General features: G+C 50.5%; 1 protein-coding gene and 1 non-coding gene across 3 annotated transcripts in view; both read left to right on the forward strand.

Moving 5' to 3' along the window:
* The window catches only part of LOC132213086 (F-box-like/WD repeat-containing protein TBL1X), a 33,799-nt gene that overhangs the window by 4,340 nt on the left and 6,000 nt on the right, over positions 1-23,459 (forward strand). For both annotated transcript variants that reach the window (XR_009447886.1, XM_059659144.1), the window contains exons 3-10: positions 12,581-12,722; positions 13,213-13,354; positions 15,114-15,177; positions 15,296-15,393; positions 18,486-18,546; positions 20,864-20,985; positions 22,244-22,318; positions 22,624-22,751. Coding sequence is in view for 1 of the 2 variants with exons in the window: in XM_059659144.1 (XP_059515127.1) it covers positions 12,581-12,722; positions 13,213-13,354; positions 15,114-15,177; positions 15,296-15,393; positions 18,486-18,546; positions 20,864-20,985; positions 22,244-22,318; positions 22,624-22,751 (832 nt within the window). In the remaining variant the exon portion in view is untranslated. The remainder of the gene's footprint in view (positions 1-12,580; positions 12,723-13,212; positions 13,355-15,113; positions 15,178-15,295; positions 15,394-18,485; positions 18,547-20,863; positions 20,986-22,243; positions 22,319-22,623; positions 22,752-23,459) is intronic.
* Positions 13,023-13,151, forward strand: LOC132214098 (small nucleolar RNA SNORA42/SNORA80 family). The gene has a single exon (XR_009448193.1). It is a non-coding gene; the product is annotated as a small nucleolar RNA SNORA42/SNORA80 family (small nucleolar RNA).

Genomic DNA, 23,459 nt, shown 5'->3' on the forward strand with positions numbered 1-23,459 from the left:
TGGGGTCTTCTGCTTGGAGGCCCCTCAAGTGGCCAGTCATTGCATGGAGGGCTGCCCCCCCCCTTCCCCCACCCCGGGACTCTCCAAGTGCATGAACTTAGTCAGGTCCCTCTGCAGGCCGCTATGCAAGCAGACTACCAGTAATTTTCCATTCAAGTTTCAATGCCTTGCCTTGAAAATGGAACACCACTGACTTTATTTCTAACACTTTCCCAGAGTGTAACTCTGAGAATGACCCACCTGAGAACGATGTCTCCTGAAAACTCCTTGTTTCACACATGCGTCCTTCACTGGCTCTTTCCCTTGCTGTCCGCTACACCGTCCACTACAGTGCTGGTTTCCCGAAAGTCCTTCCCTTCTCTCCCGTCTCTCATCTGTGTGGTCCCTTGCACTCCTTGGAGAGAGTGGGTGTGTGTAGACAACTGTTGAATCTCCATGTGCAGTTCCGACCTGGGTTTGCCCGCAAACTCGGAGTGATCCGGACGGTGATCATTCATTCGTCTTCCCTCACCTCCTTTAATTCTCCTGCATTGCCAGCCCTGTCCATAGCTTTATCCACAAATCTGGGACTCATCCCTAAGTATCTCTCTCCTGACCTTCCTCGGCCAGCTGACCCCCACCTCCTTTGGAGCCTGAGTGTCTTGTGTTTTGTTTTCTTTCTCATCCCGATGATGGCGCTGCCTGCATTATTGCTCGCCTGGACAGCCGGGTGGTCACTAACTTGTGCACTGCCTCCGGGCTCTCCGTGGGTCTGAGTCCTGTAGACGTCCAGCAAAGCAGGGACCAGAGCGCTCTTCGAGTCCTCACGCTCTGGCTGGAACTCAGTAACAGTAGCCATGACCTCAGTGACTGCCCATGTGACACTTTAGCTGGGTATACACAGCGACTTTCAACCAGTGTGCTGCTAGAGTGTTTAAAACATGACCTCTTTCCCCTTAGATTGTCAAATAAAAATACAGCAACAGCCAACACAACAATTCGGTGTGAATGAATCAAATTTATACCTATTTTTTTTTGGGTCAAATCGGCAAAGAATATATTTTTTTTTTTGGTGTGCTGCAGAATTTTAGTAATTACTTTATGTGTGTCATGATATGAAAATGGATGTTATAGATGCTTCTTTCTGTTTTCGCTCCTGACTGTTTCACAGCCTCATCTTCCATATCCTCTCTCCCGTCTTGATCTTTTAGGCCTGTACTGCCCCTTGGGAGCCACTCGCATGTCACTCTTGAGCACTTGAAATGTGGCGAGTCCAAAATGAGATGTAGTGCAAGTGAAAGTACACCCTGGGCTTTCGACTTAGTCTGAAAAAAAGGGGGACGTAAAGAATTTCACTGATAACCCCTTTCCATCTATTACATGTGGAAATATTTTGGCTCCTTTGAATTAAACAAATAGTCTCTTATTAAAATTAACTTCACATATTTCTTTTGCTTTTTAAAATGTGGTTCCTAGCCCAGCTGGTGTGGCTCAGTGGTTGAGTGTCAACCCATGCACCAAGAGGTTAAAGGTTCGATTCCCCATCAGGGCACAGGCCTGGGTTGTGGGCTCGATCCCCAGTAGGGGACATGTAGGAGGCAGCCAATCCATGATTCTCCCTCATTGATGTTTCTATCTCTCTGTCTCTCTCCTTTCTTCTCTCTAAAAATCAATAAAAAGATTTTTAAAAACCACTTTAAAATGTGGCTCCTACAAAATTGGAAGTGACATCTGTGTCTCTTGGTGTATTTCTTACTGGCCAGACCAAGCATGTCAAACTCTCGGCCCACGGGCTGCATGTGGCTCACAACGAATGTTTTTGTGGCCCAGCCAATATAACGGTATGTAAGAAACGTTTCAATAAAAATTTCGTAACTTAATTTTTACAATATCCTGCTATGCAGAATTATTAATAATGAACTGATCACTATAATCGTGTTGCATTCATTTCCCTTACGTGCCTTATGCACGGGCGCACCATTTCTCTCCACTAATACTAGCAAGCGAATATTTTAGCAGCCAATTGCCACATCATTAGTCTTGTACTGGCTTGTTTGGTGTGCGCAACAGGAAATATTTTGCTTTCAGAGAACAAGAAAAATAGGTTCATTTGCGTTACGCTTATTGATTTGTGCAATTATTCAGTGTCTGTTAAGTTAATGTTCAAGAAAAATTATTAAAATGTTCTATTATTTTATGTTAATGATTACTCATTTATTTCAACCCTTTGTATTCAGCATGTCTCTATCGAAATAAACCTACGTTTCTATGAAAATCGAAGCTTTTGGGGTTTTTTGCAGCCCACATAAACTTCAACCTTGTTTATTTGTCCCATGTTAGCCTCTGAGTTTCACATGCTTGGGCTAGACCAGCCATGGGCAAACTATGGCCCGCGGGCCGGATCCGGCCCGTTTGAAATGAATAAAACTAAAAAAAAAAAAAAAAAAAAAAAGACCGTACCCTTTTATGTAATGATGTTTACTTTGAATTTATATTAGTTCACACAAACACTCCATCCATGCTTTTGTTCCGGCCCTCCGGTCCAGTTTAAGAACCCATTGTGGCCCTCGAGTCAAAAAGCTTGCCCACCCCTGGGTTAGAACCTGGGATGAGAGCGACTCTGGATCACATTTCAAGAAAGCCCTGCTGGAACCCTGGAACCCCTACTCGAGAGCGGGCTGTCCCAAGCTTCCTTCCTGGCTCTCCTGGCTGCACATTCCCATCTCTGCTGCTGCCAGAGTCCCTTTCACCCAGAGCTCAGGGTCACAGGGAGGCTGGGGAGCGTGTGGGGAAAGCAGAGCCTGCCTGACTTTAAGCCTATCTTGGTGACAGGCACACCTGGCAACAGGCACCCCTGGGCATGGGCTTGGGCTGTTGGTCTGAACAAGCCCAGGTCAGGAGAATTAACACACATGCCATCAAATCCATCCTTTGAAAGTATACAGTTCAGTATCTAAATGGTGAATATTTTCATCACTGCACAAGAAATGTGCCCATTAGCAATCATTCCTCATTCTCCAACCCCCAGAAACCACCAGTGTGCGCTCTGTCTGATGGGTTTGCCTGTTTCAGACATCCTATCCTATATAATAATAGAGGAACATGCTAGTTATCCGGGACGCCCTCACGGTTAACAACAGGCAGGAGTGGGTGGGCGTGGCTGCATGCCACTTGAGGCCACATCAGATAAAATAAAATGTGTTCACATGCCCTAAAGCACAAACATCCCAGCAGATAACTCAATGCAGGTTATTGTGTAATCACAATGATTACACAATAGATCACAATGATTACACAATATTGATTACACAATAAACTTATTTTCACCAAAAAAAAAAAATAAAATAACATCTTCACTTAAAGATGCCCCAGTAAGGCTGCTGAGGCTTTCGTCTGTCCCTTTCTACACCGAAGACGACAGGGTTCAAGGAGGAAGGGCTCCAGTTTCGTTTTCTCAGCACCCAGCCAGGAGGCCTCCCTGGGCGGCTCTCCCCTCCGAGCCCTGCGCAGGACGGGAGCCCCGAAGGGAGGAGGAGTTACGTGCTTTCCCTCCGGACCCCGCTCTCCCTGGGAACCCAGACATCCGCCTCCCGGGGCAGCTGCACAGCAGCGGGGCCTGGCGAGCCGCGGAGAGGGCGACCTACCCATGCGATGTGTACGCTGGCGGAGGCCCCGCAGCTGTCAGAGTTGGAGTCGTCCTCGATGGAGGACGGGGGTAGTGGGGATCGGAGTTGGCCAGGCCGGCAATGGAACCCCAGCTTCACCGAATGACTAGAGCACACGGACCTCAACGGTCCTCGGTCACTTCCTGAGCAGCAGTCAGCCCCGACCCGGATCAAACCCGAAACCTAAGTAGGTGCCCCGACAGAATGAACCCAAACCTTTCCTGTGGCAGAGGAGCTCCGGCCCACAGCAGGGGCCAGGGCACCCAGAGGTTTTGTTGGGGGGCCCTGACAGCGCGCAGCCCAGTGGGTTAGAACCTCCTCCTGATGCGGCAAGGTTGCGGGTTGGGTCCCTGGTCAGGGCACAGACAAGAAGCAACCAAACAGAGCATAATAAGTGAAATAACACACTGGTGTTTCTCTCGCCCTCTTCCTCTCTCTAAAATAATCAATCAATAAAAATTAAAATAAAAGATAAACCTCTGGCTCACAGAGTTGCTAAAACAGTTAGAAAGTGAAGTCCCATCCCTTCCCAACAAATACTGCGTATGCTCCTTCAATAACCACACTGGGGATGGGTGTTTGTTTGTTTGTTTGTTTTGGTTAATCCTCACCTGAGGACATTTTTGCATTGATTTTTTTTTTTCCTCCTGAGAGTGGAAGGGAGGGAGAAAGACAGAAACTAAGAGAAAGAAAAACATCGATCAGTTGCCCAAGCAATGCGACAGGGATGGAACCCACAACCTGTGTATGTGCCCTCACCTGGAATCGAACCCATGACCCTTCAGTGCATGGGAGGACACTCTAACTACTGATCCACACCAACCAGGGCCTGGAGGTACATTTAAAAAATTTTTTTCAGATCTGCCCTGGTCAGGTGGCTCAACTGATTGGAGTCGCAACCTTTACACCAAAGGATTTCCTGTTGGATTCTAGGTTAGGGCACATCTTAGGTTTAGGTTAGATCCCGCTGGGTCAACAGGTGCAGAGGCAGCCTACTGGTATTTCTCTGTCACATGGATGTTTCTCTCTCTAAAAATAAATTTTAAAAACATCCTTAGGTGAGAATTAAAAATATATATATTAAAAAATTTTCAGATCTAAAATTTTACTTGGTTCTTTTTTAAATTTTATTTTTCATTTACAGTTCACATTCAATATCCTACCCTATATAATAAAACCCTAATATTCAAATCAACCGAATGGTGGAATGACTGCTCGCTATGAACTGACGACCAAGGGAGCTGCCCTTTGGTGGTGAGTGCACTCCCACGGGGGGAGCGCTGCTCAGCCAGAAGCCAGGCTCACACTGGTGAGTGCAGCAGCAGTGGCGGGAGCCTCCGCGGCAACACTAAGGAGCAGTGAGCCGAGCGGTAGGGAGCAGCAAGCAGGTGGGCAGTAAGGAGCGAGGGGTCCTGGACTGTGAGAGGGCGCAGGCCGAGCTGCGGGGACCCTCCCCCCCCTCCAGTGCATGAATTTTGTGCACTAGGCCTCTAGTTTTATGTAAATGGACTCACACTATGTGGTCTTTGGTGTCAGGTTTCTCTCACTGAGCATCCCGTCATCAAGGCCTGTGTCAGAGCTTCACTCCTTTTCATGGCTGCATCATATTCCACTGTGCAGATGGACCCTATGCTGTTTATCCAGTCATCAGTTGATGGACATCTGCTTGTTTCACTTTTGACCATTAGGAATAGTGCTGCCGCGGACACTCACATGTGCACAGGACACAGGTTTTCAGTTCTCTTGGGTATTTTCCTTGAACTTTGTCATACACTCACGCAAGCAAGGTACCTGTAGCGCCAGAGCACGGGACATCGTACCCATCATAAATCAGACAGTAGGGTTGGTCATTCTAGCTTAGAGCCTGTCTAAAGAAAATTAAAACCAATAACTTTAAAATCTTAAAATCTGCAAATGAACAATTTAAAAAACTCATGGGGGTATTTTTTTTTAAATATATTTTATTGATTTTTTACAGAGAGGAAGGGAGAGGGATAGAGAGTTAGAAACATCGATGAGAGAGAAATATCGATCAGCTGCCTCCTGCACACTCCCTACTGGGGATGTGCCCCTAACCAAGGTACATGCCCTTGACCGGAATCGAACCTGGGACCCTTGAGTCCACAGGCCGATGCTGTATCCATTGAGTCAAACCAGTTAGGGCAACGGGGGTATTTTTTTTATCTTAAGAATAGTTTATTGATTTTAGAGAGGATAGGAGAGGGAGAGAGAAACATAGATGTGAGAGCAGAACATCGATCAGCTTCCTCCTGCATGCTCCCTACCAGGGATCGAGCTTGCAACATGGGTGTGTGCCTTTGACAGGGATTGAACTGGCAACCTTTTGGTGCATGGAATGTCGCCCAACCGAGCCACGCCAGTCAGGGCTCAGGGGGTTTTTGTCTTAACGATACCTAGGGAATGGGAACGGGGCCCCGTTCGGACAAGTGTGGGCTCACCTGGGCTCTCAGAACACGCTGGACACGTGTCCCGGTGCCCAGCATCGTCTCCGACCTTCGGGTTGTAGTAACAGTGTCTAAAGCTGCTGCTGCTGCTCGCTCAGCGTGAGCATGGGGTGCTCCAACGTGCCTGGGAAGCGGACTCGGTTAGTGTCCCGCTTTGCCGATGAGGGTGGACCTTTGCCAAAAGGGGGGACTGCACACACTGCCCGTCCTCAGGGGAAGCTGTCATGCATGCTGATTGCATGGACGCTGTGGACAGACCCTCCAGGGAGGACAGCATTGTCCCTTCCTCCCGGTGCATTGTGGAACTCCTTTCTGTGGGCATCATCGGAGATGCCCTTTGCCCCACTGCAGTGTGATTCTAGGGTAGGATGCCCTGCAGGGCTGCTCCTGGCCAAGGGCAGTAACAGTTTCGCAAGGCATTGCCCCCTGGGAAGTGAGCTCTTATCCCGCCCCCTCCCTTCCCTTTCTCTTTCCTCTTTCCAGTAACAGCTTCCAGCAAAAAGGGACGTATATGTCTTGAATCCTCTGGTTCTGTTTCATGAACCCAGGCTACAGGGGGTGCACTCAGTTAACTTGACCTTTGCAGGGTGGTAGGGGTTTGATACCATCTTCACATAAAACTGCAGAGTTTATGAACGTTTTCTTTTTTTGTTAATCCTCAGGTTATTTTTCCATTGATTATTAGAGAGAGTGGCAGGGAGGCGGAGAGGCAGAGAGAAACATCGATGGGAGAGAGACACATCAATTTGTTGCCTCCCACACCGTGCCCCAACCAGGGCCTGGGATCGAGCCTGCAAGTGAGGTACATGCCCCTGACTGGCATCAAACCCAGGACCCTTCAGTCTGTAGGCCAACCAGCCAGGGCTGAACGTTTTCTGTTGACATTCATTGTTCTCGCCACGATTTTGTATCAGGTCTGTTGGGATTTTATAAAATTACATCCCCCCCAATTCTCTGAAATCCAAGGGAGAACCAGAAATTTCAGCCTGACAATAGACAAACTCAGGATATTTCTAATATTTGGGTGGTTTTCTATAAACTAGTGGTCACACTTTTTCTACAAAGGGCCAGAAAGTGAATATGTTTGGCTTTGTGTGCCCAATTCTCTCCTCCACTATTACAGCGGGGAAATAGCCACAGAGACTGTGCACGCAGGGCCGTATGCCCTAAAACCTCATGGACAAGAGCAGGCAGCGGGCAGGATTTGGCCGCTGGCTGGGGATGGGATGGCTGCCGGCAGGCCAAATCCTCGTTCCCAGACTGGCAGCCTGAATATCATGGGGAACTTACTAGAAGTGCAAGCTCTTGGGCCCCCCTCGAACTACTGAACCCCAGACTGGGAGTTGGTGGGGAATGGTCAGTGGTTCCGGTCTGAGAACTACTGTCAAGAGCCGAGGCCTCCCGCCGTTCACGTCAGAAGGAACAGTGCAGCCCCTCTCAGTCACGGTTGTGGCCCCGGAATCTGAATGTTAACAAGGAGGTCACATGGGCTTGTGCACATGAAGTAAGAACCAGTTTCTAAAGAAACACTTCTCTGGACCCGCAGAGGAGGTGGGGAGGCGGCAGGGAACTTGTCCAACTGCAGCCTGGCTGAGTGGATGGGTAGCGAGGAGGGGTGAATGCAGGAGTTTGGGGCGCAGTGGCCTTCCGCTGCCTTGTGATGAACTCCCCCCCGGAGCCCCTGGTCCCAGCAGGTGATGACCTCTAACACCTTTTGAAGCAAGAGTCTCTGGAATGTAAATTGCACCCTCCTGCTGTGACCGCACACCAGGGCTTTTGCTAGTGTGTGTTTAGTGCTTGAAATGGAAACAGGTCGGAACGTGCTGTAGGATCCCGTGGATATCACATGTCCAATGTAGGCAAGCGCATTGGGACGAAGAGCAAATTGGCGGTTGCCAGGGGCTGGGGGCGAGGGACTGGGAAGAATCTCCTAATGCGCACGGGCTTCTTTTGGGGCAATGACATGTCCTGGCGTTAGGTACTGGTGACGGTTGCACAGCGCTGGGTATCCTGAAAACCACTGAGCTGTACGCTGCAAATGGTGAGGTGTATGGAATGTGAGTTATGGCTCATAGGATCAAAGGAAATGGGTCGAGGTGTTCAGCCTTATTCCTTTTTTTTTTAATATATATTTTTATTGACTTCAGAGAAGAAGGGAGAGGGACAGAGAGATAGAAACACGCCCCACACTGGGGATCATCCTGCAACCCAGGCATGACCTCCTGGTCGGTTCATAGGTCAACAGTCGACCACTGAGCCACACTGGCTGGGCCCAGCCTTATTCTTGAATTGCCCAGACCTTGCTGAGAGGAGGCGGACCAGGAAGGCCCTCACAGACCCTGTCCCCACAAGAACCGTGCAGGGATCCATTTGTGTTGGTGCTGGGCCCGCCCACAGGCAGACAGCCTGGGCAGAAAGTCTGTGTCTAGGGAACCGCTTTCTTGCAAGTTAGAGGAAGGCGAGGAGATCTCGGTGGGCAGTCAGGCAGGAACCCAGGCCTTGCTCCAAGGGCACCAGGGGCCCTGGGCTGTTTTTAAGCAGGACTTGATGGCAGGGGTCTCTTGGGCTGCTGGTGCGATGAAGTCAAGGGCTCTGAGTGGTACCCCGGAGTCTCAGGAGGTTCCACCTGGTGTTTGCATGGAGGATGCTGCAGATAGCACCCGAACTAGGTGTAGCTGCAGGTGCTGCCACCACTCCCATCCCGCCCAGTGGAGTTCAGGGCTGAGTAGGGATGGGAGCCCCAGCTCCTACATGTGGGTGACGCCTCCAGAAAGTTCCATGGAGGTAACAGGTGCGTCCAGGGCATACCTGGATCTCTCTCTGCCCAGGTGCATTTAGACAGTGGGCAGGTGCTGTCTAGATGCACCTGGTGTCTCCCTCCCCAGGGCATCTGTTCTCCCCAGCAGATCCTGACAACACATGGCTTGCTTTGCTCCTGTGTGTTTTCTGTGCTCTGTCCTAAGTGCTTCTAAAGGAGACAGTTTTGGGGACCCAGTTACAATAGCATTGAAGGCCAGACTTGGCCTTGTAATTCAGCCCCAAGCTGTAGCCCAATATATATGTGTTAATCACCACAAAACTGTAACTCATCCAATGAGTCAGCTGCCTAATTTTGCACAGATTAATAACCATTCCAGGTAAGTGGCTGCTGCCAAATTAATTGCACCAGAGAATAAAAACCTGTTGTGTAATCGAATAAATCTTTTCCATGTTCTCAAAAATTTCTTGTTATTCTTTGTCGTCTTAAGATTGTATATGAATTGTCTTCATAAGCAATAACATTTTTATTTTTGTAGCCATGCCTTCAATTTGTGTAAAATTGTATAGAATGTCTTGAAAACGTCATCAAATAGGAGTTACTATTCTCAGAAAAAGGGAGGGTTGTAGAAAGTCAATTTTGTTTTTGCTTTGCTTTGGTTCTGGTAGCAATCGTGAAACCAAGCTTAAGATTTAAATGGAGAAGCAATAGCCCTGGCCACATGTGTGTGTAAGTTTGTATGTGTGCATGTATATTATGCACGTGAATGTGTGCATCTGTCTGTGGGTGTGCATGTATATGTGTGTGTGTGTGTGTGTGTGTGTGTGCGTGCAAGTGTGTACATGTCCTCTGCAGATGTGAATGTTCTCCCTTGGTTAGAATTTGCTCCACTCGGATCAGCCCTGCAGCCACACTGTCCCTGAGGACTGAGTTGACCATGGTGTTGACACCTCACCCCGTGGTCTCCTCACCTACAGCTGGCCAGCCACCTCAGATGAGGCTGCAGCCGCAGCCCAGCCCATGGCAGGTTATTGTGCGCAGGCGCAGGCCAGTGAATTCTTCACATCTCTCTCCGGCTAACAAGTCGGCTCCAGCGTGGAGGGGGCTGCCCGGGCAGGCAGTGGGGCGATTGTACCGCAGTAGGACGGTGCGAAGGCCATCTGTCTGATAAAACGGAAAGGCTTCCCACCAGTGGCTCCATAGTCAGGTGCACAAGATCCGAAATGCTGGGTGGAGCAAGAAGAGGAACATGGTAGCCTGGACCTCAGGTCGTTCAGTGGCTGCCCCTCATGTGAGGGACCGCCCTCGGGTTTCAAAACCAGACAGAAAACTGGCGACGTTCTTTTTTGAGTCTTCCTTCACCGAAACGCACTTGTACTTGGTGAGCGTTGAGATATCTGTATGTCTGCCGGGATAGGAAGTTTGCAAACTTTTTGAAGTTTTTGTGATTGATTTATTTTAGGGAGAGAGAGACAGCAGTTTGTTGTTCCACTCATTTATGCAGTCATTGCTTGATTCTTGTGTGTGCCCTGACCGGGGATTGAACCCCTAACCTTGGTGTGTTGGGATGATGCTGTAACCAACTCAGCTACCTGGCCAGGGCCCAAACTTTAAAATTACACAGATTTCTTTTAAATATTAAGAAAATAGTGAAACATGGCTACACAGACATGGCTGTCCCTTGAAGCACACCATGTCTCGAGACAGACGGTGTGCATTGCGTGGGTGCCTGTGGGTGAGTTCCCACACTCCGAGCAGCAGCTCCTCCTGGGACTCAGTTGGCCGCTTTCCAGGTCACTTTCGTCCCGAGGCCTGCACCTGTCTGCCCTCGGCTCCATGCGGCTGCCAGGCAGGCTGCGGCCAGACCGGGGTCCAGGGTTACACTTCTCTCTGAACGATGTCGTCTCTGTCTGCTCGTGACCCCTCCCGCGGCTGTTAGGCATTAGCCGGGACCTACTTATGGAGAAGAGGTAACCCTTTCTATTCCTTTGTCCACCTTGGAGTCAACGTAACGTATAGGGTGGGACAAGAGTAAGCTACAGTTCCTGTGGAAAATCATACAGTCCTGTCTAATAAAAGAGAAACATGGTAATTGGCGTACGTCCGCTACCCTTCCCATTGGCTAACCAGGGCGATATGCAAATTAAGTGCCAGCCAAGATGGCGGCCGGCAGCCAGGCAGCTTGAAGTGAACATGAGGCTTGCTTGCTTCAGTGACGGAGGAAACCAACATTCCCCGCCTGCCTTGCCGGCCTCTGAGCTTGCAGTTTAAGAAACATTGTTACAATTATAGAAGCTAAACAGAACCCCAGAAACCTGCTTTCAACCAGCTGGGATCTCAGAGCTGGAGTTGATACAGTGTTTCGATTATAGAACCCAAACAAACCAGATACTTGCTTTCAGCAGCAGAGGCCTCAGAGCTGGAGCCAGAGCTAAAGCTGGCCCAGAATAAAAAAAAAAAAAAAAAAAGGAGCAGTTGGGAGCTTCAGTCACCCGCCAGCCTGAAAACAGCCCTCAGCCCCTCACCCAGACTGGCCAGGCACCCCAGTGGGGACCCCCACCCTGAAGGGTGTGTGACCAGCTGCAAACAGCCATCCCCTCATCCAGGCTGGCCAGGCACCCCAGTGGGGACCCCCACCCTGACCCAGGACAGCCTTCAGGGCAAACCAGCCGGCCCCACCCGTGCACCAGGCCTCTATCCTATATAGTAAAAGGTTAATATGCCTCCCAGCACCGGGATCAGCGGAGCCGTGAGGCCTCCCGGCACCGGGATCAGCGTGACAGGGGGCAGCACCCAAACCCCCTGATCACCCTGCGGCTCTGTGTGTGGCAGGGGGCGGGGCCACAACCCTCTGATTGGCCCTGCTCTGTGTGTGACGGTGCAGTGCCCCAACCCCCACCCCACCCCCACCCACCGGCCCTGCTCTGTGTGTGACGGGGTAGAGCCATAACCTCCCCATTGGCCCTGCCCTGAGTGTGACAGTGGCGGCGCCCCAACCCCCTGATCGGCCCTGCTCTGTGGGTGACGGGGCGGTGCCCGAACTCCCCTATTGGCCCTACTCTGTGAGTGACAGGGGGGAGCTCCTGAACCCCCTGATGGGCCCTGCTCTGTGCATGACAGGGGGTGGCGCTGCAACCTCCCCATCGACCCTGCCTTGAGTGTGACAGTGGGCGGTGCCCCAACCCCCCAATTGGCCCTACCCTGAGCATGACTGAGAGTGGCATCGCAACCTCCGGATCCACCCTGCTCTGTGCATGACGGGGCGGCGCCCCAACTCCCCAATCGGCCCTGCTCTGAGCCCGACCAGGGGCTGCACCTAGGGATTGGGCCTGCCCTCTGCCACCCGGGAGCAAGCCTAAGCCAGCAGGTCGTTATCTCCCGAGGGGTCCCAGACTGCGAGAGGGCATAGGCCGGTCTGAGGGGCCACCCCCCCAGCCCCCACCCCCCTATTGCACAAATTTTTGTGCACCGCGCCTCTATTACTAAATAATCATAAGAGAATTAAGTTTTGCATATTCACTACTGGAAACCTACTTTTGCCCCTCCTTGTACTTAGCAAATAAACATGACACATTTGCTAAGTGACACAAGCCGTGGTTTAGCTGTACTTATCAGAGCTGATCTTATGCAGAAAGGCTGAGTGTGAAAGCGAAATGCCCAGGGACACTGTTCTCCTGCGTTGCTCACCACGTGGCTTCTGTTTCCTCCCACAGAAAGTCATTCGGAACCAGTGGAGACAACGGAAGTAGACGGGGACGTCGAGGTCCCACCCAACAAAGCCAGGGTCCTGCGGGGCCATGAGTCCGAGGTCTTCATCTGTGCCTGGAGCCCCGTCAGCGACCTCCTGGCCTCTGGGTAAGGGCGCCCGCCTGGGGGTGCTCCAGGGCCAGGGTCCGAGCTGCTGGCTGTGCACTGCAGTCCCGCCTCATGGAGCTCACTCCCTCTCACCTGCCTGGGGCACCTTCCCAGGTGTGCAGACCGAGGCCTGGGCACCCGTGCTGCCCTCCCTTGGGTACCTTCAATTGTGGTCAAATGTAGAGAAGTCCTCGTGCCATTTTTTTCCCCCCGGGGTGGGGACTAATGCCGGCATTTAAAATTAGTGCAGCAGAGATAATGCGGAGAGAACCCAGTGAGAAAAGAGAAAGCAGTTCGCATGCATGGCTTTGGATTTATGTCAGGCCTGTCCCCCGGGTCTCTCCTAGTGCTCATGCCAGAGCAGACTGGCCTGGAACCATCGCCTGCCTCTGCTCCTCTGCTGTGGGCGCTGAAGCGGGTTGCAAGGTGGGAAAAAGGAGGAAACCCGTGAGCGAGCTGAAAGCTGACTGCAGCGCCTTTCCTTCTGCAGGTCCACAGATTCAACTGCGCGGATCTGGAACCTGAACGGAAGCAGCAATGGAGCGTCCACCCAGCTCGTGCTGCGGCACTGTATCCGAGAAAAGGGGCAGGACGTGCCCAGTAACAGAGACGTGACCTCGCTGGACTGGAACGTAAGCACCAAGCGCCTCCCAGAGGCTTGCACATCAGGGCTGCCGCGGGGGGCCCAGGGGTGCTGGTGTCTGGGGGCTCCCTTCCGGAGCGCCAGCCAGGTTGTGTCGGGCAGATGGCTGGCTGCGTCCTCAGTGACCACTCGCTCCCAGCACTAGCCCACATCTTCGAGCAGCCAAGGAAACGTGACTGTCCATCTTGGTATTTCTTTTAAACAATTCTTTTAAACCCTCACCTGAGGATGTTTATTGATTTTAGAGAGAGAGGAAGGGAGAGAGAGGGGGAGAAATATTGATGTGAGAGAGAAACACCGATTGGTTGCTGATGGGGACAACCTGGGCGTGTGCCCTGACTGGGAATTGGACCCACAACCTTTTGGTGTAGAAGACGATGCTCCCACCAACTGAGCCACACTGGCCAGGGCTCCGCCTTGGTATTTCAATTGACAGGTGGGACACAGCTCTCTACACCTTCCCTTGCCATTCTCTCTGGCTCTTTGAAGTGTGTATGCAAACTCTGTCATTTTGTCACAAACGCTGTCCTTTCCTACACGATGTTCAAGGCTCACTAAAGTCTCCAACGTGTCATATCTGTTGGCCTGGTATTTGTTGTTGTTAATCCTCACCTGAGGCTATTTTCCCATCGATTTTTTGGAGAGATTGGAAGGGAAGGAGGGAGAGAAAAACATCGATGTGAGAGAGACACATTCATTGGTTGCCCTCTGAACGCCTCCTGACCAGGGCTGGGCATCGAACCTGCAACCCAGGTACATGTCCTTGACCGGGAATCGAACCTGAGACCCTTTGGTGCTCAGGCCGATGCTCTAACCCCTGAGAAACACCAGCCAGGGCTTTTATATGGCCTTTTTAATTATGTCATTGGGGTGAATGGTTGCAACAGATTTTACTTGCCCCTCTTCTCCTCGGCTGTAACACCTTACATCAGCGGTTCTCAACCTGTGGGTCGAACGACCCTTTCACAGGGGTTGCCTAAGACCATCCTGCATATCAGATATTTACATTACGATTCATAACAGTAGCAACATGACAGTTATGAAGTAGCAACGAAAATAATTTTATGGTTGGGTCACAGCATGAGGAACTGTATTTAAAGGGCCAGAAGGTTGAGAAGCACTGCCTTACATATTCATTTAAGACAGTGGTTCTCAACCTTCCTAATGCCGCGACCCTTTAATACAGTTCCTCATGTTGTGGTGACCCCCAATTTCATTGTTACGAATTGAACATAATTAAAGCATAGTGATTAATCACAAAAGCAATATGTAATTATATATGTGTTTTCCGATGGTCTTAGGCGACCCCTGTGAAAGGGTCGTTCGGCCCCCAAAAGGGTCGCGACCCACAGGTTGAGAACCACCGATTTAAGAGGTGTGTGAGATGAGTAGTTAAATGGGGCTGGTGAGTCTCTTAACTGGGGACTGATTTTTTTTAAAAATATATTTTTATTGACTTCAGAGAGGAAGGGAGAGGGAGAGAGAAAAACATCAATAACAAGAGAGAGTCATTGATCGGCTGCCTCTTGCACGCCCCCTACTGAGGATTGAGTCCTCAACCCAGGCATGCGCCCTGACTGGAAATCGAACCATGACCTCCGGGTTCATAGGTCGACACTCAACCACTGAGCCACACCGGCCGGGCTGGGGACCGATTATTGATGCCAGAATGACCTAGCCCTGGGGTGAGAGGTTTTCTTCGCTGCGTCGGAACTGCCACTGCTAAGCTGTTTCTTTCTGGCCCACAGAGCGATGGGACGCTGTTAGCAACAGGTTCCTACGATGGTTTTGCAAGAATCTGGATGGAAGACGGTGAGTCCTGCCGCCCTCGGGTTGGGGTTGGGGGAGAGCTGCTTTGGTGTGGAGTCACGGCCTGACTGGGCTGTGGCCTTGAAGTCAGCGTGTTTGCTGTTTGTTTACTTACACACAGGTAATCTGGCCAGAACCTTAGGCCAGCGCAGAGGCCCCATCTTTGCCTTGAAATGGAACAAAAAGGGGAATTACATTGTGAGCGCTGGTGTGGACAAAGTGAGTACTCGCTTACAATGCATCTCTGAACTGTAGATGCTTATTGGTGTTGAGTCTCCAGGTAGCATCGTGGTCTCTGTGAATCCTGAGGCTTTCTGCTTCCCCTTAAGACATCAAGGCAGCTTGTGTGGTGCTTGTTGGTTTTCCTGGCTGTGACCTCGATGTTCATTGATAGCCCGTCATCTTTTTTATTTAAAATATTTTTAAAAAATATGTTCTTATTGGCTTAAGAGAGGAAGGGTGAGGGAGAGTTAGAAACATCAATAATGAAAGAGAATCATCGATTGACTGCCTCCTGCACAACCCTTACTGGGGATTGAGCCCGCAACTCAGACATGTGCCCTGACCGGGAATCAAATGGTAACCTCCTGGTTCAAGGTTGACATTCAACCACTGAGCCACGCTGGCCGGCCGCCTGTCATGTCTTTGTCACACGCTCCACAGATGTTTGTGCAAAACATCCCCATTCAGTTGAGGTGCACAGTTCAGTGACAGCCTCAAAGCCCAAAATATTGACCATCTGGCCCTTGGCAAAAATAACTTTGCTGAACTCCGCACTCGAGTATGACCCTCTAGGTCACTGAATTGTGCATTCTCTGTGTCTCTGTCTCTCTCTCTGTGTCTCTCTCTCTGTGTCTCTCTCTCTCTCTCTCTCTCTTAAGCCAGTAAACCCTTTGTTCCAACTTGGCATCCTCATATCCTATATAATAAAAGCCTAATATGCTAAGTGTCCGGTCAGCCGGTTGGCCGTTGAACCAATCAAAGCGTAATATGCTAATGATATGCTAAGGCTGCCCAACTACTCACTATGACATGCACTGACCACCAGAGGGCAGACAGTCAACTGGTCAACCAGTCGCTATGATGGGCATGACCACCAGGGGGCAGATGCTCCAACCGGTAGGTTAGCTTGCTGCTGGGGTCTGGCCAATCAGGCCTGAGTGAGATGGGCCAGACATGCCCTGGAGCCCTCCCACGGTCCCTCCCCGGCTGGCCAATCTCTTGCATCCCTCCCTGGCCCCGATCATGCCCCGGTGGGGAACCTCGGCCTGGCCTGCGCCCTCTCTCAATCCAGGCTGAGGGCCCCCCCCTCCAGAGTGCACGAATTTCATGCACCAGGCCTCTGGTCTAACATAAAAAGCTGAGATGCTATGGTTGGCACACCACATAGAGGCTCTCTGGAAACTACCATCAAATTTTTGCTGAGGGGCCCTAATTCAGATGTTACCCACATACCACTGTGTCTTGTACGTGGCTGGTCATCATTACTGTTGGCCCATTTGGTGCTCCAGGATGGGAGGTGGGCATACAGAGCATGGACCACAGGCCTCAGAGAGCCTTGCGGACTTGCCTAGGGGTGAACTGGTGTGGAGTGGACCTAGGTTGGAAGGCAAGCCCTGGGTCCAGACAGTAGTTTCTGCCCTTTCACGGAATTCTAGCCAGTGCTTTGCACCCTCACCTCCTTACCGACTCAGGGCTACTTTTTTTGTATTCATTTCTGATTTTCTACCTGATGATCAGTGTTCACTACCAGGAGATGAGCTATTTGTTTTGTTTGTTTGTTTGTTTTTGTTTGTTTTTACAAGCACTTTTAATAATACACAATTTGGGATCAAATTTAGATACTGATTTAGTTATCAAATCTAAGCATAGCTTTAGGGATTCCAAATGATGAAGTAACACTATAGTAGATCAAAATGCTCAAAAGCGTTTATTTGAATATTCTAAAGATTTCTGAAGTTGTATTGAGATGAGCTATTTGGTCAGTGAAAGTGCACATTTGAAATTCTGTCAGTCTTTGGGCCATGCGCCGTCTGCCTTTATTGGCCAGCCACGGCAGAGATAATAATGTTCAGAAAGCAACACCCAAGGAGGAAGTGTGATTTCTGAGAATGCTAGCATTGACCTTCAGTGGAAGCTTCACCCGAAGGGGCTATTTCAGATTCCTAACAGTACTTGCTGTTTTAGAAAATACATTCCTTTTTGCCCGGGGTATTTTAATGTAGACATCAACAAAATGACTGGCGTAGTGTGCGAAATGGCATCCGATTTGCGAGTTTATGTATTCTCTGCAGCACCTGGTTTGTTTGTGAGTGAAAGTGTTAGGCCCACCAAATAAATGAATAAAAGGTGTTCGCTGGTCTAGAGCCGATCCAGAATGTGGAGAGTCAGGTTTCAGAGGCACTCACTGCTCTGAGTATTTCCTCTGAACATCTCTACAATCCACACTACTTATAATTAGTTCTACTTTCAACAGAGCTTTGTTGTCAGTGACAGGGAGGTGCACTGGTTCCAGCTGAGTGAGCTGATGGAGACATGATCCCAGTGGTGTCCCTGAGCTGCCTCCAGCGCTGCCTGCCTTCCCAGCATGAGGAGGTTCATAAGGGTTCGGTTTGTCTTCCAGGGAAACGGTCTTTCTCCCCATACAGGCCAGCGTGGCCCTGCTCTGCCTACTATCCCCAGTTCAGGGCGTGACCAATGCACAGGACAGTTTTCAGAAATGCCCATTTCTTCTTCAGCTCCTCATTCGGAAAAGTGCCAGAAAGATACTTAGAGAAGCTTTATTATGAGTTTTCAACTTGTGATGGGAGAGAGGGGATCCCCACCAATTTTTGTAGTTTTCTGATTATCAGTTGTGGCTGCTGTGTTTTGTGGAGTTGCCAACAACACACATGGCTCTCGAGATTGTTACGTATAAAGCACTGGGCTCCACAGACGTAGGCAAAAAGGACTGCCAAGGACCTCACTAACAGATAGATACTGAACGCATGTTGAAACAGTATTTCGGCAATACTGGAGTGAAATAAAACGCGTTGTTAAAAAGTTTTATGGCCGCAGCAACCTTGGTTCATATTTGAGTCACGGCCCTAAAAAAGAAAAAAAGGAAAGGTAGTTTGAACAGTTTTTTTCTTTTTTTAGAACGCTTTCTACAAAGCAAAGTTCCCCGTGTGGCTCACATTCTGTGTTTGCTGGGCGGGGCTGGCGTGAAAGGAGGCGGGGCTCACTGCCTCATCTTGTGTGACAAATTTTCTGAGAGAAAACTTGGCCAGAGGAACAATCACTAATGTTTCCTTTTTGTTTGCGGAGCACAGGCAGCAATAATTTGGGATGCCCACGCAGGAGAAGCCAAACAGCAGTTTCTGTTTCATTCTGGTGAGTCTTCTGTTTTTGTTCTGTGATCTATGTATATAAAAGGCTGATGTGCTAAGTGTCCTTCCCCATCCGGGGAATGACGTCACGTAGCAACGCCCGGCTTCCTCTCCCTAGCAACGACTAGCCTCCTTGCAGTTTCTTCAGCCCAGGTACAGGACTTGCTTTATAGCCAGGCGGAAACACTTTACACTGTAACCAAATGTCTGTGAAGTGTTTTCCCGTGCCTCATCCCATTTGATCCTCATAGAATTCCTGGAGTAGGTAGATAGGAGACCCGGTGGAATCCTATTTTCTTTTCATTAGCCAGAAAACAGAGATTTAGAAAGCTTAGAAACTTGACCCGACTGAAAAGAAGTAAGAAATGGGGAACCTAGAAAATGACTTCAGGTTTTCTCACTGCACAGAATGTAGTCAAAAACACTGCTGCAGTTAAATACGTACCCTTTGTTCTCCCTGTGTGATCTACAATAATAATTTGCTTTGTGTTGATATTTACTGCTGTGTTGCTGACAATTACCTGAAAGAGAAGTGGGGGTGCTTCACTGGGCTGGAAAAAGTTTAGCTGCATCAGAAAGCAGGTCTAATTAAGCAAGTTTGTTCTATATCTATAAAAGGCTAAGTTGACTCGTGCATGCAGGATACATATAACGCTCTCACTGGCACCAATCGCACACGTGTGTTTCCACTTCTATTATAGAGAAAGGGCGAATAGTGATATGAAAATATTTCTTCTAATTAATTTCCTTTCAATGTGCATGCATTCGTGCACCAGGCCACTAGTTTGGACACAATAGCACAGAGTCCCTGTGAAATGTCCCGGGAGGAAATCGTGAATACTCTGAGGAATGTGTCCATGCAATTTAGCTGTAATCATGGTGAGCATTGTTCTTAGGCTTATAACGTACAGATTCCCCAACATCAAAATGTTAAAACACCACAGGGGACCAATACCTGGACCAGAGTGGCCTCCTTCCCCCTGCCAGTCCAGGGGGACTCTGTTGGGGGTCCCTGAGACCCCCCAGATCCGGCAAATCACGGCTCAGGTTTATCACAGTGAAAGGACACAGCGAAATTGGCCACAAGGGAAAAGGTCACAGGGCGAAATGCAGCACTTGCAGTGGTCTTCTGTGGACCAAGGGCGGGCCCCGTCCCCAGAATCCAGGTGCGACCGGCCACACGGTAGGGCCTCCTCCAGGGAAGCTCCCTGCAGACTCGGTGTGCAGGATGTTCACTGGGGGCTGGTCCTGCGGGCACTGCCTGCCTGCTCGTACCCAGATGGCAGACTCCTGGAAGGAAGCTGGCATAAACTACGTTGTTTGCAGTTTGGGTACAGAAGCTGCTCTCATCAGTTTATGGAATAGTGGGAACCTTCCAGAAATCCAGGTCCTCAGACGTGGGCCAAGAGAGCAGTGTCAGCCCTGAGGTGGGCAGTCTTTCCCATAGAGCCTTGCAGCCACCGCTGTGGCCCTAACCACATCTGTTTTGTGTTGTGGCCACAGCAGGCCACGTGGGGCAGCCCGGGGTCCAGAGAGTCCAGGTTTCCACCTGATCCCTCTTGCTCTGTGGGACTCAATTCTTCCGTGAGGGGCAGCCTCTTACCTTGAAACAAAGATAGCTGCGCACCTCCAGCAGGAGCGGCCTGTCTGGGGACACCAGCGCGAGGGGCAGGTGCCGCTTCCCGTCATGGGCAATGTCTTCCTTGGAGAGGGACACGGAATGTGTGGGCTGAGCGTGCACTGTTATGTCACGTGTCCCTGAGCGGATGTTGACAAGGGGGCAGAGTGTCTTTCCTGATGAGTAGTTTGGGGTGCCTGGTGATGGCTAAACGGGAGGGCTGAGCCCAAGGACTCCCCCAGATGGCCCGGCGCATCTCGGTGTGTGGCGCGGGCTCCAGCAGGGGGCGTGGGTCCTGGAGGGGTGGACTAGGAGGGAAGGTCCCAGCAAGGGCGTGTCACCACTGTGTCAGAGCACAGACACACGCCTGCTCCTCAGTCCAGAACACCAGCAGCGATGGAGGCAGTCAGAGTGAGGAGACCCGGGATGCCTTAGGTGCCTGTCCTCATAGTTTTCAGGCCACACCACACACATCTTTTATGGCCGCTGGTGAGTTTTATCGTTGGTGTTGCTTTCATCTCACACCACGGATGGCGCGGACGGTGCTGAATGTGTTACAGAACGTGTCTCCCACCAGTAAGTGGGCACCTCTCCAAAGGCAGACAGCTCGGGAGCCCAGCCTACGTGTGTCAGATTGCATGTAACGTGATATTTACCGTTAGGACATAGGATCCACACGTCCTCCCTCTGTTCCCGCCCACAGCCCCCGTTCTCGATGTGGACTGGCAGAACAACACGACCTTTGCCTCCTGTAGCACAGACAAGTGCATTCACGTCTGCAGACTGGGCTGCGACCGCCCTGTCAAAACCTTCCAAGGACACACAGTAAGTGCCAGGCCTGACGACGGGACTGGCGTCCACGGGAACGTGCTGGGCGGTGGGAGCCGTCTCCTTTGTGCCTCGGGTTGAAAGGTGCTGTGACGGCCGACGTGCCCCTTGAGTTTTTAAAGGACAGGGATGTGTGCAGCGTTATTTCCTAGACCCTATTAAAATACCGCTGACATTTCTTTAAGCAGTTTTGTCAACTGCTGTTTGAATTTATTTTTTCCTCCTTCTCTCTCGTACTCAAATCTGTGATACCACTATGGCTCTCACCTCACTGTGTTCTTGGGGGTGGGGTTAATAAAAGAGATGCTGTGCCTGCAGACCAGGCCTTCTGCAGCCCTGTGCTGCTTGGGCTGTTGTAGTATCTCAGGTGGTTGCATTAACCCAGGTATGGCCAGGCTGTGGAGAAAACAAAGACCCTGAGATGAACCAGATGTTGGATTTTGAAGGAAGTACTTAAAATAGCTATTAGACAAATGTGTGAGGACATAAAGGGAAGGGTGCTCATCATGAGTGAATAGATGGGGAATGTCAGCAGAGAAAAGAAAACTATTATTTTTAAAAAGGCAGTGAAATGGAAATCTGACAGCTGAAAGGTACAGTGTCTGAAATGAAATTTTAATATGTGGGTTTAACAGCCGATTGAGGTTGCAGAAATAAGGCTAATGAACCTGAAGAGAAATAAAAATAGCCAGTTTTCTTGAATTTGATGGAAAATGTCGACATTGGTTTTTAGAGAGAGTGAAGGGAGGGAGGGAGCAAAAGAGAGAGAAACATTGACATGAGAGAGACACATCCATTGGTTGCCTCCTGCATGCACCTCGACCAGGACTGGGAATCAACCTGCAACCCAGGTGTGTGCCCTGACTGGGAATCGAATCGGACACCCTTCGGTGCACAAGCTGGTGCTATAACCACTAGGAAACACTGGCCAGGGTGAAAGTGATCTTCAGTGTCAATCTCAAAACAACTGTGCTGTGCTTATTGGATGTAGTGCAGTTGTGATTTTTTTCTTAGCGTTGTGGATGTGGGTGACGGCTTTGCATGGTATGTGGCCTTGCTTTTTACATAAATGAAAGGCAGAGTAAGAAACAGAGGGAAATGTGTGGGTCCTGGACTGGCCTTCCATACCCAGAGTAACTGAATAATCTGCAGAGATGATGGAGTGTCCCCCCACCCCCACCCCCACCCCACTGGACGGTTGTGGTACCTACTCACAGGCCTTTATTTCCTTGTAAAATCCTTTGCTCTCTTTCAGAATGAGGTTAATGCCATCAAGTGGGATCCCTCTAGAATGTTGTTGGCGTCCTGCTCGGATGACAGTACATTAAAGGTAACGTGGAAGGATGGGCTGTTTGATCCCAGGCAGCCCCTCAACTTAGTGCGGGTCTTATGGTCACGGCTGCTCTGGGTGATGATTTTGTAACGAACACTCTTCCTGCTGCTAGAAGTTTGCCCCATTGCTCCTGCTGCTGCTGGTGCCCCCAGGATTCTCCCACCCCTCTGTCTGGCAGCGACCCCCCTCAGTGAGCTTCCCCAGGGCCCCAAACCTGAGGCACGCTCACAGAGTGACGGTGCTGAGCCGTTCCTGGCTGGAGAAAGAGCACCTGCTCACATTCTGCCCGATGTGTTCTCTAGATCTGGAGCATGAAGCAGGACACATGCGTCCATGACCTGCAGGCTCACAGCAAAGAGGTCTACACCATAAAGTGGAGTCCGACCGGACCCGCCACCAGCAACCCGAACGCCAACATCATGCTCGCAAGGTAAGGGGGACGGCCCACAACCCAGTCCCAGGCGGCTCCCAAAAGCAGCCTTGCTCCCCGTGGCTGTAACAGCTGTTGTATCAGAGGGAACGGAAAAGTTACTTTGTAAAAGTTGTGGCCAGTAGATGTTACTTGAACCCGCAGGGAATAGGAATGTGGCCAGTAAACGTAATTTGCTAAAGTGTGTTGTGAATGGGTTCCCGTCCTTCCAAACTGTACAAAGAGTAGCTCCCCTGGACAGGGCCCACGAAACAGCGCTGTGCAGTGACATCCGAGCTATGCATTGACGCCCGAGTCGGTGCGGATCCCTGTCACCACCGGGCTGGTGGGAGGGTGGGTTACGTGTCCAGGCTTCCAGCATGTGGCTTTGTGAAGGTTTTCATTACGACAGACAAAGGAAGCGGAGTGCACCGCGACCTTGGTTTACTCGTCCCAACTCGGTGGCGTGAGTTCTGAGTGGCAGTAAAGGGCTCCCCCACCCTAGCCAGGGCTGACCGAGCCATATATATAGTGCACCCCCCCCAAGCAGCAGATTCTTCCCAGAATTGGGGAGAGGGGACGTGGCCGCGATGGGCAGCCCAGAACCACATCGCCTCAGGCTGCGCTGCACAGAACTGTCTCGGCCCAGTGCTCACGGACTCCATCCAGGTCCTGTGTTTAATGAGAACGCCTCGAAAAAGAAGCTGAGGAGATTCTGGGCAGGATGTG

Source organism: Myotis daubentonii, chromosome 12, assembly GCF_963259705.1.
Source record: "Myotis daubentonii chromosome 12, mMyoDau2.1, whole genome shotgun sequence".
Taxonomy (NCBI): Eukaryota; Metazoa; Chordata; class Mammalia; order Chiroptera; family Vespertilionidae; genus Myotis; species Myotis daubentonii.